The 17,440-nt window shown below is 35.4% G+C and overlaps 3 protein-coding genes across 4 annotated transcripts; 2 read left to right on the top strand and 1 right to left on the bottom strand.

Moving 5' to 3' along the window:
- Positions 1-1,442: 1,442 nt before the first annotated feature.
- LOC115446605 (cAMP-regulated phosphoprotein 19) lies at positions 1,443-5,469 on the top strand. 2 transcript variants are annotated; one of them, XM_030173328.2, is made up of 4 exons: positions 1,443-1,683; positions 2,039-2,085; positions 3,042-3,158; positions 4,249-5,469. In XM_030173328.2, exons 1-4 carry the CDS (start codon positions 1,656-1,658, stop codon positions 4,438-4,440), a joined length of 384 nt encoding a protein of 127 aa, XP_030029188.1. In that variant the 5' UTR covers positions 1,443-1,655; the 3' UTR covers positions 4,441-5,469. The 2 variants fall into 2 exon arrangements, with proteins under 2 accessions (XP_030029188.1, XP_030029189.1); XM_030173329.2 differs by lacking the exon at positions 1,443-1,683 and adding an exon at positions 1,802-1,939.
- Positions 5,038-9,904, bottom strand: LOC115446604 (tubulin gamma-1 chain). The gene is made up of 10 exons (XM_030173327.2): positions 9,663-9,904; positions 9,384-9,586; positions 9,009-9,155; positions 8,688-8,824; positions 7,793-7,987; positions 7,435-7,555; positions 6,898-7,029; positions 6,184-6,366; positions 5,797-5,983; positions 5,038-5,699 (listed from the first exon to the last, which is right to left on the bottom strand). Exons 1-10 carry the CDS (start codon positions 9,709-9,711, stop codon positions 5,683-5,685), a joined length of 1,371 nt encoding a protein of 456 aa, XP_030029187.1. The 5' UTR covers positions 9,712-9,904; the 3' UTR covers positions 5,038-5,682.
- Positions 9,905-10,165: 261 nt separating this feature from the next.
- On the top strand, positions 10,166-17,298 carry LOC115446579 (arrestin domain-containing protein 4). Its single transcript, XM_030173294.2, has 7 exons — positions 10,166-10,365; positions 10,720-10,871; positions 11,348-11,464; positions 12,252-12,469; positions 14,746-14,970; positions 15,225-15,368; positions 15,507-17,298. Exons 2-7 carry the CDS (start codon positions 10,751-10,753, stop codon positions 15,672-15,674), a joined length of 993 nt encoding a protein of 330 aa, XP_030029154.1. The 5' UTR covers positions 10,166-10,365; positions 10,720-10,750; the 3' UTR covers positions 15,675-17,298.
- The last annotated feature ends 142 nt before the right edge of the window (positions 17,299-17,440 follow it).

Genomic DNA, 17,440 nt, shown 5'->3' on the forward strand with positions numbered 1-17,440 from the left:
GCATCATATGCATGCCTTAATCTGTGTACTTTACAAATTGTAAATCATATTTGATTATATGTTGACTTGTCATAAGAGCCTTTTATATATATGCCTACATGATAAATAACGGTTTTTATTTATTTTCTTTCTTATTTCAACTAATAAAGACCTCAAAAATATGTTTTACTTATGACCTACCTAAAACAATAATATCCTACATGATTATAGCATAAAATGCATATATAGATATCTCCTTTATATTTTCTATTGGAAGTGGGGTCTGAGGAGGCACAATGAGCATGATCTAAAAAATAAAATTGATTTATTCCTTTTATATTTCATTGTGCTGTTTTAACTTTATTATTTGTACTGAATGCCACCACGGTACATAATCACTATTGTATATTATCCAAATATTTTATTTATATGAATATTTTAAGAGTGGCTATCATTGTGCGTATTGTTGCGTAATAGTTGCGTTGACATGCGCAATGCAAGAGTAGCAATATTACATTTCAGTTAGCACAGCTCCCTCAAATGAATCTACGACACCTATATGAAATTGTAGTTCGTGTCGACATTCACGTTCAAGAATTCATATTCTTTTAGGGAGGGTTTTGGTTAGGGAGCGGGTTCATACCCGCTCCCTAATCAATTTCTTCAACGTAATCTTGTAAAAAAGCAATAGTTAGTAATGCAGGAATGCATAGCGCAAACGTTCAAATACAGAAAAGAGCTGCACCATCTTTGTCTTCCCCCAACTACTTTTCACTTCTCTACCATTTTATCGCAATTTGCTGCCTGCGTTCTTCCAAGTTTTACAAAGAATTTCGAGAACAACAAATAAATCTTTCTCCTGTATTTATTTTATTTACTTTTTTGACAAACGCCATTGTGACAACGACAGACAATTTTTTTTTATTGTCAGTTTCCAGAGACAAAACTTGGTAGTAATTGGTAGAACTTATTTAAATGATTTTTTCTACGAAATGGCAACATTGTGCACATTTAAAGGCCTTTTTGTTATCGGAGGTTTATGAAACCATTATGAATAAGAAATTTTATCGAAGGCTTGGTAAGCTTATAGGACGTTTTAACTATTTGCGATTTATACCTTCGATAAGGGTTTTATAATGAATAAGACCAAAAGTATTTACATATATTATAATAAATTTTCTCCAAAACTTTGTATTACTAAAAGACTGTGTCTATACAATCAAGAAGCTTATACTCAATTTCGTGACGAAACAGAAATTTGTATCGTTGAGAGAACATAGTTTTCTCTTCTATATCTAATCCACGATTAAAATTAGTTCAACAACTGCGTAATTAACAAATAAATTAGTTGTAATATTATACTCTTTAAAAGGTTCCTTCTTTTCCATCTGTTTCGATCAGAGTGAATTTAGACGATATCACATCAAAGATCACGAAATAATTTACATTACATATCGATTTTCGTTATTCGTAATAAAATAGAAGTCAAAGAGAATTAGATAGAAGTTTTCAAATTGTATTTCTGGCAACATCCAAACGCCATATTTTGCTTTTGTGAAAATTACGAGATCGTTTAGTTTTGTATTTTGTTGATAAATTACAAATTATTGAGGAAATAACTTCCAAGAGTCGGCTGAAAATATATTTTGTTATTGGATGTAAATAAGGTTCTTTACATGCAGGAGCAGGACGATCAAAATCAAGGTAATATCGTATGCATACACCGGACGTTATTGAATTAGATTTATGAATTATTGTTGCGGTGAGCATGTGTTTTCTTTGACATTAATTTAGTTTAACGGCTAGACTGAATAAATGTCGTTAGTTTTGGTACATTTCCACTTCACGTCAATGCATATATAGTAGAGAAATAACTATTTATTTGATGGTTATTCGAATCAATCGAGGGTAAACATAAGTCGTCTTGTACTGGGATTATCAAATCGGAGTATAAAGAAATGTGTGTAACGCGTGACTGTCACATTATTTGTTTACATCGTGACAATATTAGGATTACTGTGTGATTTTGTTAACTTATTTGTATTATTTTCGTTTTTAGAAAATACAATGAGTGATTCACCAGATCAGAACGATCCTCCGAAGGATGTGAGTATAGTTTACTTCACTTAATACCATGCAACATATCTGCAGCTAAGCTACAAAGTGAAATTAGGATTACATTGAATTATGAAAGTTGTCATTAGACTGCCCTTGAGTTTTGCACACTGCCCAATACATTTACATTGCTCACTTCGTTCATGGCTATTGTCAGGTTGCAGGACACTTACTTATTTGATATTCTTGTATGTTGATACACCTTGATTACTGTAATATCATACAAATATATAATTAGTATTAACTAGTACAAGGTACACAAATACAATGTATATTAATGCATATCTATTGTAGTACATAAATATTATAGAGATTATATTGAAAATGTGATATTATCAGAGTTAATGGCATATTTTATATTAAAAATTTACTAATATGTAACACAGAAGTTATAACTTAAGTAACAGTGTCATATTTAATTATTGACACAATTTATTTAAAATATTGCATTAGGTTCATTAAGAATTGTGTTATATAAACAAAAGTAATAGGAAAAGATTATAACTTCAGTATGAATAGACTCAGACAGTCTATGTCTGTTATACTTATTCAGATTTGGTTTTAGCAGAATAAGTAAGTATTGTCTGTATGTCATCAATGTTTGGTGCATATTGCATAACTTTATTGATTTTTAAGACAATGCAGCAAGGTGTTGCATCATATATGATGCCATTCATTAAAAAACCTCACATACTAATATATTACTGCATAGTAAGGTAGTGTTAACAGGATGCTATAAAGCATGGATAGCAATATAGATAGTTCTTTATTTTATAACTACATAATCCTATGAAAAAAAATCACTATACATACTTGTAAACTATAGCTACTGGTATAGACACTTAGCACTAAGAGTGACTTCTTCCAAAACAATCATAAAATGAAGTAATTTCTGCAGACAAGTCAAAATGTGGGTGTATTGTTATAAACTAATGTTTCTTTTACAGCCAAAAGAATTAGAAAAATTGGAGGAAGCAAAATTAAAAGCTAAATTTCCAAATGCAATGTTGGGGAGAGGACCTGGTGGACATTCAGCTTTCTTGCAGAAGAGGCTAGCTAAAGGGGTAAGCATTACACCTATTTTATCTATCTTCTCCTCATTGACTACTGTGGCTATATTATATGAGTTATAAAAATTATTGGAAATAGATTCAAATGTAATTTGTAAAAGTGTGAAATAAATGTAACATCATTATGTTTTCAAGTATAAGTAAATAAGTTGATAAATGACATTCTTAAATGCTCTGCCCTCAATTAGTCTGTATCTATCAAAAAGAAGAGATATACAATCTCTTCTTTGGTTTGGCTGTACGTATTATTTAGTATCAAAATTGAAAAGTCTTTTTGCTTTAAATTGTGTTTAGCTCCAAATTTTCATTTCAATGGTATGGACCCTGGTAATTTGAAAATACAAAAAGAAACTCAACAAAACGAGTTCTGATGATTTTGATGATTCTCCTTGTTTTGCTTCTTTTGGGTTTGTAAGAAATAATTCTTACTAACAAAAATTTTGATACTACAAATATTATCATTTTTGCCGCTGTACTAATATATAAATTTGCATGCTGTGGTCTCCTATAATTGAAGAGGCACGTCATATTGTTAAATATACCAATATTACGACATTGTATTTATTATATGCCATGTATCCTTTGTTGGAGGTCCTTAAATAAATAAAATACTTATCATATGGCGATAGACTTATACAGCTATGGCATTACGGTCACACTAGTATACCATATTTTTTTTAAGTAGTTCATTTCCGTTTATATTGTCTCCCTGTTATCAATACGATAATATGTTTTTCTTGTGCTAATAATAATATAAAATAAGCACACTGAATAACTTGAAATAAACAATGAAATTGAAGTAGAGCATCTTTCCAACCATATTGTTAGTTTCTCCCGTGATTTGTCTTCGGGGATAGTGCAATACCGCATAAGACACAATTAAAATTTATACTTATTATATGAAGCTTTAGATCGATAATCCTATTTTTTTTTCTGGCACGCGCCACTATCCAACGTCGTGTACGTGCGTATCGTGATTAGGGAAAACAGGGCGCGTCTTGGTGCAGAAAATGATCTATTATACTTAGCTTATATTCTATTTCGTTTTGTATATAGATAATTATTAAAACTAATTTCATTCCAGCAAAAATTCTTTGACTCTGGAGATTATCAAATGGCGAAACAGCGGCCCGGTAACCTGGCGGCACCCTTCAAAGCTCCCGCAGCGCCAGCCAAGCTACCCACCGGGGAGGCCATCCCCACGCCCGACACCGTGCCTATCCGCAAGACCTCCATTATCCAGCCCAAGTACAGCACGCCCAGCCAGACCTCCTAGCCTCGTCCGTCCACGCTGGCCGTCAGTGCCTGCCGCTGACTAATATTCCAGATTTTTATTTTTGCTAATGCGTCACATCGCTTTAATATTACGAAGCACTGGTACACTATTGTTAGGGTAGTCCAAAGTGGTGTAATTCCTTGTGTAGCACTAAAATTATTTTATAACAATATTGTGATTGATTAGTCTATGTTGAAATTTGAAAACATAACTTTTATAAGAACAAGTGTTATAGTAATGTATAAAATTAGGTATTTAGTGTATCGAGGTATGTGTGTGCATTATGTTGAAAGAGATATTTGCAAATGTTTCATTCTGTTTCGAGTAATTTGCTGTAAGCTGTAATAGCTAGGTAGAAAGTCTACTTGCCAAAATTAACATTTTACGCCTATAACGTTATGTGCTTCTAGTTCCAATGATATTACATTTAGTTGCCGAGGACTGTGCACCTGTGTCCTCATTCATCCTGTATTGTCGCCTCTAAAATCTCCATTTATATCTGTTATTTGTATATAGCATTATCATTATTCGAAGCGCGTGCTTACCGCAGCCAAATGTAGGCATCTCTTAAAAAAAAAATAAAGTACACACATGTTATGCTTTAGAAATAAACATTTATTCATGGAATAAGAACAATTGGGAATTTGTGAAAATTTTAAGGAAGTTGAACCTTGGTCCCTGTACATAAAGTCCTATTGAAGTGGAGTAAAGTGATCTTAAATATGTATAGATCTGCTCTCTGTAGCCTCAGATGTGTGGAGAAACACAATTTTTATTTTTATATGTAACTTAATAAGTGTTTTTTTTTTAACTCCATATAACAACATTCAACATAACAATATTTACATTTCTATATTCAGCTGAAAGTAACTAAACTATGATGAATGAAATAAATAAATGTACAGTAAAGCATCAGGGACGTACAAACCACATTGAGTGTAATATTCGCACGAGAGTGATACATGTATGGTATAAGGAGCGTTGAAGAGTTAGCCATTATTAAATTAAAATAAATTCTTGGTAATAAAATGTGTATCGGTTTTATTTTCGTCTCGTGTTTCGGGCCGCCATGCCTCGATATTCGAGTTAACATTCGAGATTACGCAATAAATGGCACTTTGTTAAATAAAACTTAAATAAATGGTGAGGGCATGCATGCGGACTCCTACGCCATGGATTTGCTCCGTCCTACATCCGATCCTGTCACATTGTACAAAACTCCGACCACCCACACCTTGTTCGTTATATTTGGCTGCTCTCTGAAACAACAAAGATTGTTAGTAGTAGTCTACATTTCGAAGATGCTTTACATTGCAATTTGGCAGAAAAAAATTGAACACAATCGAGCAATGTTACCTGGATTCCAATGCACATAGTCTGGCGTGGCGGCGGCCTGGTACTCGTGCACCAAGTCGTCCACAACGCTGCGCGACTCGTCGAATTCCTCGAGCGATTCCTTAAACATGGGCTCTTTGCGGAATACCTCGAGGAAAGCTTCGCGCTTGCGCAACTTGTCAAACTGCTGCAAACATCTATCGAACAACTGCAAACCAAAATCACAAAGAAAAACAATGCTTATGACATACAAAAAACCCATGGAATTATTACGTACTACGTACAACGAAAGAACCACATTACTATTCAAAAGAAAGTAAGATACAATTTGAGTATAACCAGCGTAACCATCCTGATAAATACAGCACTCGCTACCTAGATAGTAGATAGTAATAAGTTAGAACTCACAGAGGATATGTTAGTGTGGTTGGCAAGCAGTAGCCCAGACACCTTGTGCGAGGCGTGCACGTAGGGAGAGCGCCGCGACAGCGCCACCTGGATGGACGCCGGCCCCCACGGGATGAACGACGCCAGCTTGCGCTCGCGTATGCGCTGCAGCGACTTGTGCACTTGCGACGGGTCCACTTCTCCCTACGACAATTGTTTACTTCCTATATTGTCCTTTCAATTGTTTAAACAAAATATTAGTCTGTTTGACTGCCTCGGTGGCGTAGTTATACTGCATGCGCGGTACGGCAGCGCGAAGAGCTCCTGTGTGTCGAATCTCGGGATGGGTAAAGTGATATTTGGGTTTTTCTGCTCAGTATCAGCGCCGAGTATGGAATTTGTGCCCGATATGGCCATAGGCTCGTCCCCTATCACATCATGGGACGGGGAACTCACTTGGCGAAAAGAGGATGCCCTAGTTGCACTTCTGCGTACCCATTCGGAGATGAATGCGTGATGTGGTGTGTATGGGTGTGTTTGATAGTTGATGATTACAATTCCCGAAAAATCAAAAAACTAGATTATTCTTCTATTGCCAACGCTATTAGCAAGGGATTGAAACTTGGAATTAGGGGAATTTATTGATCTGTAATATGCGTAAAACACAGCACCGATGCCACGTCGTAGTAGTATGTGGCGAAAAGATGACATTAATAAACTACAACTCATACATACCTGTATAATATTTAATATCGATATGTAACAGTGTTGGTTCGTCCTGTCGGGACTGAGCGACACCATCATATTCTTTGGCTGCAGCAACCTCTGCATTACATCTAACACTGTTGTCTTGCGAATTTTTGGCGCCTACAAAAACAAAAAAATACAATAAAGAATCCAAGCTAACCACACAATGAACATAGACTTATAAATCTACTAGCTTTTGCCCCCGGCTTCGCCCGCATGGTTGAGTTTTTCCGGGATAAAAGTCCTACAATTTCTTTTCCCTGGATAAAAAGGGGCCTATGTCTTTTCCAGGATCTTAAATTATCTTCATACCAAATTTAAAAGGGTCCAGCAGTTTTGAGTTTATCGCATTTAGACACATGGCAAGGGACTTTGTTTTATAAGGATTAGTATTGAAATTGTTCTCTTGTAATTCCAGAGTAAGCACTAATTCTTATTCAATAACCAGATTATTAATTCATTAGGCAGAAAAGAAGCGATACGTAAAAACTAGTTTTATATAAAGCTATAGTAGAAATTGCTTACCGCATTAAGCTCATGGTCGGCTGTTAATGGAGTATATCCTGTCATAAGGAAATGAAGCCTCGGTGTCGGAATCAAAGGTGCTACCAGACTTATCAGATCATTGTTCATGTATGAAGGGTACCTTTAAGAAAGATAAAAAATATATACTTATACAAGAACTGTACTAAATTAATATTAGTTCAGTCTAACCCATAATAGCCTAATACTGAGTTTGTCATTAAAATTTAAAAAAATCATATTAATGACTCCAGGAGCAATGTTACATGTTTTAGAAATTACCTTGTATAATTTCATATGTCTTACGGAAAAGCAATTAAAAATTCCACCAATTAAAAGCCACAACAGACTATTTGCATACCTTAAAGTAGCAGTGCTGGCACTCATAATGGTTGAGACAAGCGTGTTGATTTGCGCGAAGGATGGGTTCTGTATATGTAGCCGGTCACTGGCGATGCGGTTGAGCGCCGTGTTGTCCAGTACCATCACGCAGTCTGCACTCTCTGTCAGCCTCTTCAACGTCAACAGCGAGTTGTATGGCTGCACCACTACGTCACTGGGGTAATATAACACATAAACATAGGATAACTTACACTAAATGGTGGTTGGTTTCAAAACACATAGATTTCATCAGCTATCTAGGAAAATAACAACAAGCAACAGAAGGTGAGCCTATAGCCATTTATCAGTGACAATTCCTAACTCTGAGGTACTTACTGATCAAGAAACCCAATCCCATTACCTAACCTGAGGATTGAAGCCTAAAAAATGATGATTGAGAATTATAGCTAGCGGTGCAATAAATGTAGACAAATATTACAAAGCTATTGTATTGAAGTAGTACCCCCGCATGGTGGTTGCAACATGGTATTTTGAATACAACTACAGTAGAGTCTGATAAAAATTACTCAATTGGAACTGACAATCACATCAAACTAATTATAAAGATTTATTCATAACAAAAATTTGAATAAAAAGAGCCTACACACAATAAAAACTGTGCTATTTCCTTACAAATATGAAAATATGAGTGATAAGTCACTATAAGGAACCATTAATAATTTTATTCAAATTTTGTGTTTTTAGAAGTTTGTATGAAAAACAAACTTATTTAACAGTTTTTATATATAAAACCGGTCATCAGTATAATATATAGAGTGAAATAATTAGGGTGTTTCTCTTTCTAGCATGTTAATGCTAAAAAAAGTGATTTAATTTGATAAAAGACATTGTAAACATGTCTTTGTAAATCTTACCTTATTTCATCCAAATTAGGGAAGACACTGTAAGTTTGTACCAATTTCTTTGGAAATCTGTCAGACAAGTGCTCCAGAATATATGAGCCCATTCCTGAGCCAGTGCCTCCAGCAATTGAATGACACAACACAAAACCCTGAAATAATTCTTTATCAGAAACCATACCAACAATATTAAATTGTTTGTTAATACGATTATGGCCAATTATTTACAACCCTTACTTAAAAACAAGCAAGGTGGCTAACAAAATGCAATTTTAAGGACAACTAGACGTAGATGTAAAGTTTGTTCAAGCAATTAAATCTAATTTAAACACTTACCTCCAAATTATCGCTACCATCTGCCTCTCTGTTTATGATATCAAACACTTCTTCATTCAGCTTTTCGCCCTGAGCATATCCAGATGCCCAGTTGTTGCCCGCACCACCACCATGTTTTGATAAATATACATTCTCAGGATTGTAGAGCTAAAAACATATATCAGTGGTACATTGGTACATACATGTAATGAAAAAAACATTTGCCAGAATAACGTAATTCCCGGCACAAAGGAATGAACAGCTATCTCTATAAAAAAGTGTTATTATTTTGCTGTAATACCACAAGCGACTGACAAAATTATACCTATGAAATGCTTCATTGGTTCTAATTAGACATGGAGATATGTTGCATCATCGTGATATATATAATATTACCTTAGCGTACGGCGAGTTCATAATGGTATGAATAACACGGGGCTCGAGATCCAATAACACCGCCCGCGGAATGTAATGATCGTCGTCTGCTTGATAGAAGAATACATCTTTGCGATCCGAGCCAGCTGATGCGAACTCCTCCAAAATACCCTCAGGAGATATCCCGTGCTCTATACATAACTGTTTCCAAAATTCGAAGCCAACTGCAAATAAAATACAGCATGATATCACGACATAAATTCAAAATAACTGAACATTTTTAGTAAAAATTTCACTCACTTTGATTACCGCATTGGCCTAGTTGGAGTGTTATCATTTCACTTGGCATTTTGTTGCAGTTTCTAATGATTTATATTTGTAAATTTGGTGTTATTTTCTTTGTTTTGTATTATTTTTACTAACTATATAAACAAATACATTCATCTGCCGCTTGCTGTTGCCCAAATTGACAAATGACAATTTAAATTGACATTGATCGTTCTCTATGTTTCCTAAACTCGTGCATTTGAAGCTAATTTACAGTTGACCAATAACATCAAAGTTTTAAATTAATGATCAGTCCATAGGAAACGTAAAATTGAAACAGAAATGCAAGGGTTGATTATCGAATATTTCTTTAGAAATCAGGGACATATAATTTATTAGAGAAATAAAATTTATTTTCTTTAACATACTATTCCAGGCCCATAGCTGTACCAATATTATAAAAATAGCAAGGATGCATCTAGATGCTACAATAAAAATAATGTAGCAACACTAAACGTAAAAAAATATATCAAGTATCTAGTTGGCAACTCTTTTATTGAAATTGTCAAAAGTTTCGTAAAAGTTTAAGACTGGTTATCTATATAAAGTTTTATTTTATTTTTATTATATTTTTAACTATTGAATATCATACATTAAATAATTTTAGAGCATAATATTTATGCTTTTTTCTAAATATAGGTTTTCATTCATAGATTACTTATTTAGGAAGTTCAAGGTAAGTGTTTGCGGTCTTGGTGGATGGCCTTCGATTAACATATTTCTTAACTTTGTTATACAACCTACGGTGTATGTAAAAATTTACGAGGATAACGAGGACGTGGGTGTCGCTTTCGTGAATGCAAGGTTCTGTAATAATAACTTAGTTATACGTCTTATTAGGTAGACAAAAAAAAACTATAATTCTTGGGCTACCTTTTTATTTCTGACATCATTTAAGCGAAATAAATTTCCGTAGTGAGGAGGCTCCGATTATATAATAAATTTACATAAACAAACAGTAAAGCGGGTGAAATGTTCATCAACATAAATCTTACATTTCTTCCTGGTGATTTGCGTGTTTCTTGCGTAGTTTTTACGTCGAGCAGTACAAAGAAGACAAAATGCCGCGCAAACTGCTCAAGTTCCTGATTGTGTTTGACAACACATCGTTATTATACTTCCCAGGGCAGTTTTTGTCTGGTAAAGTGTTGATGGAACTGCAAGATGATACACCAGTCTTAGGTAAGTCTAATTAATGTATATTATTCAGTTATACTCTAAATCCAATTTGAATCCAATAGAAAAATAAGTGTCCAAATCAGTAATTACATTCAATTTATATTTTATGCATTTATTTTTTAATTAAATATTTCTTCAACAAGTAATTCAAAAATTAATTGTACAAAAACTTGTCATGTCTATGCCGGTGTTTAAAGCATTTCTCGCTGCAAAAGTCCCTCAATCACTGTAATAATCCAAAGCAGAAAATTAAAGATACCAGCACCGCCTTTGAAAAAAAAATCCCACAAGAACATGTTACTGAGATGAAAAGTAATCTATGCGTTATCTCAGAATATGGTCTATGTATGTGCCAAATTTCATTCAAATGGGTTTTGTTGTTTCTGAGTTTGCTTCTAACAAACATTTGAACATTTACAATTACTTTCACATTTATAATATTAGTAAGACATAAGATAAGATTATTTTTATTTTTCCAGGTCTACACTTCCATGTAGTGGGTGAAGGAGTGGTGAGAGTGGGCTCTGGCAGGCATGAGAGACTCTATGACAAAGAGAACTATATTGATTTTAGGATGAGACTACTTGGTGAACCTGGTAAGTGGAAGTATTGTTGTAATTATTATTTATTGGCATCAGCATTTGATATAAAAAATATATTAATTATAATGATACTGGGGAGTAGGCCAACTCTAATTTTATGCCAAACTACAATAATGTAGGAACCCCAGTTATTTATAAAATTGGAATGATAATTTATGAATAATAAAATATACTTTTTGTTACTCCGACAATTTGGGATACGAAGAACAGCTGCACTAAAGCTTATCATTGTGATAAAATATATAGAATCCTTGTACACTAATTGTGCTGATATTTCAAAACTAAAAATATTTTGCTTGTGTTTTGCCAATTTACATGTAAAATTAATATGTTTAAAGTCCTAAGTAAGTTTTATTAGTTTCGATTTAATAACAATAGATGACCTTATTAGCACATCACCTTGACATCTACAGTCTAAAATTTCATTTAAAACTGAATTATGTAAACATCAAATCACAATGCATATTTCTATTAATTATAAATGTCAGACTGTTTCTATTATTCATTTGCCATTTCATATGCAAGTTTGTTTTTTTTTGTCTGTCCTCTGATATTGACCTACAAGCATTGTTGCTTAAACATCTTCTTTCATATGGGTTACTTTAATTATTTGGAACCAAAGAGGAGAACCTGCTGGTAACATACAAGTCCTTTTTAACAAATTTAACTATATAGATCTATCTATGGAGCTTAAAATTAAAATGAAAATCATGAGAAGTTAGGGAGAACAGCTTGACATTACTAATCATGATTATTAATAATGTCTTTTCATTTCACACAGGTCATGGCACATCAGTGCTTTCACCAGGTATCCATAGCTTTCCATTCAAGCTGGGCCTGCCGATGGGGCTTCCGTCCACATTCCTTGGTACCCATGGTTGGGTCCAGTACTACTGTAAGGCAGCATTGAGGGAACCCAATGGCTTGACTCACAAGAACCAACAAGTTTTTATTGTGATGAATCCGATTGACTTAAATCTGGAGCCACCCGTCTTGTCGGTACGTTTTAATATTTTTTTTTTTTTTTTGTTATAGCCTTATTGATTTGTTTTTAAGAGGTTGTAAGTGTTTTGTTTATAAGACTTCATCTGGTTAGGTCTATATTGTTAATGGTAATCATGATCATTGTATAATATATCCAGTATTTTACAAAAACTTTTGGATTCTGAATATCAAACATAGAGCGGCGCGTGCTCAAGAAATGTTGCGTTGCGAAAAAATTTAAAAGATTCATATCTGTTAAACAATATAATAACAAAAAACAACTGACTCCAAAAACCACGACAAGAGACATGCATGTCTTTTTTGTGAATTTAATCAAACACATTTAATGGAACAAAATACAAAAGGAATAATTCTATTCTATAGCGATTCCTGCTTCATCTTCGATGTTCAAATTAAGCAACAATATTTTTAATATTTCTAAACCTAATTGAAACCAACACAAAAAGATTTATCAAAATCCTATTTGATGTTAAGGAGTTCCCCTCTGCATCTTCGAAGTTCAAGGGACGGAATGTTCACATTTTAATTTCAATAGTATGGACTAATGAAATTAAAATGTGACCATCAAAAGTTCGTGAAGCTCACTATTGTCGAGACAAGACTATGTACGCTTCTCTGTTGTTATTTTTTTTATAGAAAAAGGCAATTCACGGAACTTGTTTTATATATTATCTTCATAATATAATAAAAAACATAATTGCTGACATGAAATGGATTGCAATTACTAAAACTTTTTCCATGGTCATGACTCCAGTTCTTGTGTGCATGATGTCATAATACCTAACTGTTGTGAACCAGAGTAAATCGTCAGCGATTGTAGCAGGTCTGTTGCAAGTCTACATGTTGCGACCGTGCGACCTCTCTATTATTATCTCGTATCATTGACATGATCTTTCGCATCTTACTCTTTTTGTGTAACCAATAACAATTGCACAAACACACCGGTTCTATGTTACATAAAAAGATGCATATTTCATGACAATGGAGTGAATGTTAATGGGAACTTTAATTACTTAATTTGATGGAACGATCGTTAGTCACGAGAGGCGGTGTTTATATGGTTGTTGCTTTGTTTTTTTGTGGAATGTATTCATTTGTGTGGCACAGTGTGATGGCATCTTCACATTGTATAATGAATTACATGGTTCTTCGATGGAAAAGAATATTGTATCAGCAAGTTTTCGTCGTTAGTAGTATTCTAAATTAAAACGGCCAGGTATATTGGTGTCTCCGCCCTATAGATTGGGGGCGTTTGAAGAATACCACTACGGTATCCCTTGCCACGTTGTGCGTGTTTAAGCACATGTTTGACCTCTGGGATGTACGGCAGCGTGAAATGTAGGCCTCGTGCTGCTGTTGACGCCGAGGACGTCCTTCGGTGCGCGGGGGCTTTTGAGCTCCCCTCCTTAATAGGAGACAGGTCGCACTAGGTGGCAACGCGCAGGGGCGGTTACGGACGAAAACTTACGACACATCCGTCGGAGGAAGCCCGCAGCCGTCCCTAATGCGTCGAAGATGGCGACCGCGGAACTCAACGTAACCGCTGTCGTTCTCCACGAAGTCTTTTTTTTATCACGGACGTACGTTTGTTAGCCTGGCAGAGCCGACTTATACAAACACACCCGTCTTACGAGTGAGTGCTTTAGGCACTGCAAGTCCTTAAGTGACCATACTGAGAGCGACCCTCTAAAGGGTCACGGAATCGGCTCAGGCCACCGAGAGAGGATGCGACATCAGCGATTATATTTTTCGCGAGGTGCGTGAAGCGACCTAACAAGTTATCTGGATTTCATCGGCACGCAAAGAACGAAGTCTAGGTGATAATAATAATAAGGCACTTTCAGCGCGTACCTAATACAAAAAAAGGTATAGAAGTGTCTGGACATAATGCCTTACTTAGAAATCTAATTAAAGATTATTCGATTATAATATTACGGCAAATAGTAACCAGTTAGTAAACTCTGGGATAAATGGAGTTGCGTAGTTTGTTTTCGCCTCAATATATAGGTATTTCAATTACCCAACATTACTTCATCACTAACCCTCACTAGAGTGTAATAGGAATGTAATTTGTAGTCATGTGGGACAGTTTGTTGCTTCGGTTGATTGATATCGCAATTTTATGTGGCAAATCTAATATTGTGCACGCCATTACAGGATATTCATTATAATTAATGCTAGACGTATGTAACTGATACAAATATATTACTAATTGCGCCACCTCAGTAAAATAAGTATGGTTGTAGTATAATAGTAAAATGAATTTGCAGCAAGAGTTCGAGTGTTCGGTGGAGCACCGCGTGGGCGTGGGGTGCGTGGGCGGCGGCGCGGTGCGCTGCCGCGTGGCGCTGGAGCGCGGCGCCTACGTGCCGGGCGAGAGCGTGGCGCTGTCCGCCAAGCTCGTCAACGCGTCGCGCACCACCATCCGCGCCACGCGCGCCGCGCTCACCGAGACCATACAGTACAGCGCGCACGGCAAGCTCGCCGCCAAGGAGGTCGGCATGCGATCCTCAATGTCGATACAGCAACCGAAATATTGATATTATCCTTATATAACATTAACCATACATTCAAAATTGGACGAACTTTTATATAAATTTCACCATTATGGGGATCAACATATTGTACATAGTGTAATTAGTACTTGATAGAAAAACAATTAAAATACTTACACACTTAATACCAAATATTATCGTCCAAAGTATCGATAGTTGTCCGTTATCGATAATGGTGTACGACGTGTCTGCAGGTGCGCGAGTTGTCGACGCTGTCGCACGGCAAGGTGCGCCCGGGCGAGACGGACGTGTGGCGCCACGAGCTTCTGTACGTGCCGCCGCTGCCGCCTACCAACCTGCGCGGCTGCCATCTCATCTCCGTGCAGTACGACGTCTTTGTGAGTACATACACATAACAACTATAAACAAGACTTGTATCTCGAAAATGCTTACTAAACTTGGTTATTCGTATTCAGGACACACCCATACGTTGGCTGTGTCGATTTTATATTTTTTGTTTTATGTTTCCCTTGCAGTTTATAATCGAGCCGAAGAGCTTGGAGAAAGAAGTAAAGCTGCAGTTGCCGATCCTGTTGGGCACGTACCCGTTCCGCGCAGAGCAGGAGGCGGCGCCGGCTGGGACGCACTATCCCAGCACGCTGCCCATCTTCAGACCTTGGCTCAACGACAAGCCCAATAACTGACCACACTACACATGGAATGTTTACTCGATAAAATTACAGTAAGGCTTGATTTCACATGGCTTGAAGTTAGTCAAAGAAAATGGAGACGATGGGTATATTGACTAGCTTCAGGCCGATAGATTTATTTTCCAAATCGCAATTCAAGTTTTATCAATGTCGATCTTTTCGACACCCCTCTATTAATCTATAAATTTGACATAATGATAGGGCCATTCAATGAATTACATACCATCGATTAAGCTCGATTGACTATTCATAATCGATTGACATCGATGAGTAGTTTTATCGACATTGGTAAGGTTAGTTTAGTGTCATCCGCTAGATTACGAAATGTGATGTTTTGAAAATTTATGAATTATTGGAACTGAATTTAATTTAAATAAGAAAAACTGTTAAAGTATTTACTCCAATAAGTAGCTTAGGTCCTTTCTAGAAATTGACATTCTAGATAAGAAAACTTCTTGAAAGTTTGGAACTTTTTTGTAGACTCGTGTTGAATCTCATAAGTCTAAGGTATTTTTGATGCAACCCTTTGCTGTTCAAGCAATTATTTCAGAATTTTTGTTATTTTAATTTCCTGGAGCATTAGCTCCGAGGCTCCTTTCTTTTTACTGGAAGGAATCTCAAAATGCTAATCGAAAGTCGAAAGAGTCTGTTTCCGAATAACTTTTGCGATGGATAACTGCGTCTCAGACTCATTGCATGGCAAAGGGTTGACAAATATTCCATCAATGATAATATATGAATTGAATATTTCGAAATAATTATTTTAATTCGTATTTGAATATCTGATGTATGTTTGCGTATTTTTTTACTGCCCTTATATGGCTATGACCCGATATAACAATCATTTACAAACTCAGGGTGAGATGTGTTCAGCCAAGTTTCGGCTGGGCCTCACAATAAGCATGTTCATATTTTGGATAGTTATAAAAAATAAATGTATATTATCAGAACAATTATAAACAAAAGATTTTGATACTTGAAAAATCTTAACATAGACAGTTTACACTCGTTTTTTTTGTGACTCAAGTCTTGGTCCTAGTTGGTTTTATAAATCTCGGCCTAGGACTAAGCTCTTAGTTCTCACATATCCAGGCATCAGCCCAGTGTCCAACACTAGTGCCATTAAATAATTACTCACATGTATCGAATTTAGAATCGAAAATTTTAATATTTTGTATAGTGGAATGTAACTGTATTAAAATGTACTTATATTATGTAATTCGCTAGATGTTTCGTTTATAAGTTTGTTTAAGGACGATAGTTTTTGCAGCCAGTTAGAAAATGAATCGACAATTTAATAATTATTTGGATCTGACTAGTTACGTAGCGCCCAATGTAGTGACAGCAGGTTTCTGCATTCGATGACAATTTAAACCGTATTTACATCATAACTTACGATGTAATAATATCAACCATATGTTAAAACACTATGGTTGATTAAGAATATTCCCGGCGACTGTACTTAGGCGCTGACCCAACTAGACTGGCCGAAAACTATCGTCAACAGTCAACTAAACTGTATACGCACTAATTGAGATGTATATAACTAACCTGTGATATATAAACCGTCCATTTTAACGTAGTTGCACTACGTGTATAATAAATATTTACTATACAGCGTGTTTTTTTTATTACTTTATTTTTATTTAGTTTCTTTATTTTTTTAGTTAAATACGTTGAAGTAAAAAACCTTAACTCTATATTAATTATTAAAAAATGGATCGATTTTCTAAACATATTCCTCAAAATAGTAGAACCTA

Source organism: Manduca sexta, chromosome 25, assembly GCF_014839805.1.
Source record: "Manduca sexta isolate Smith_Timp_Sample1 chromosome 25, JHU_Msex_v1.0, whole genome shotgun sequence".
Lineage (NCBI taxonomy): Eukaryota > Metazoa > Arthropoda > Insecta > Lepidoptera > Sphingidae > Manduca > Manduca sexta.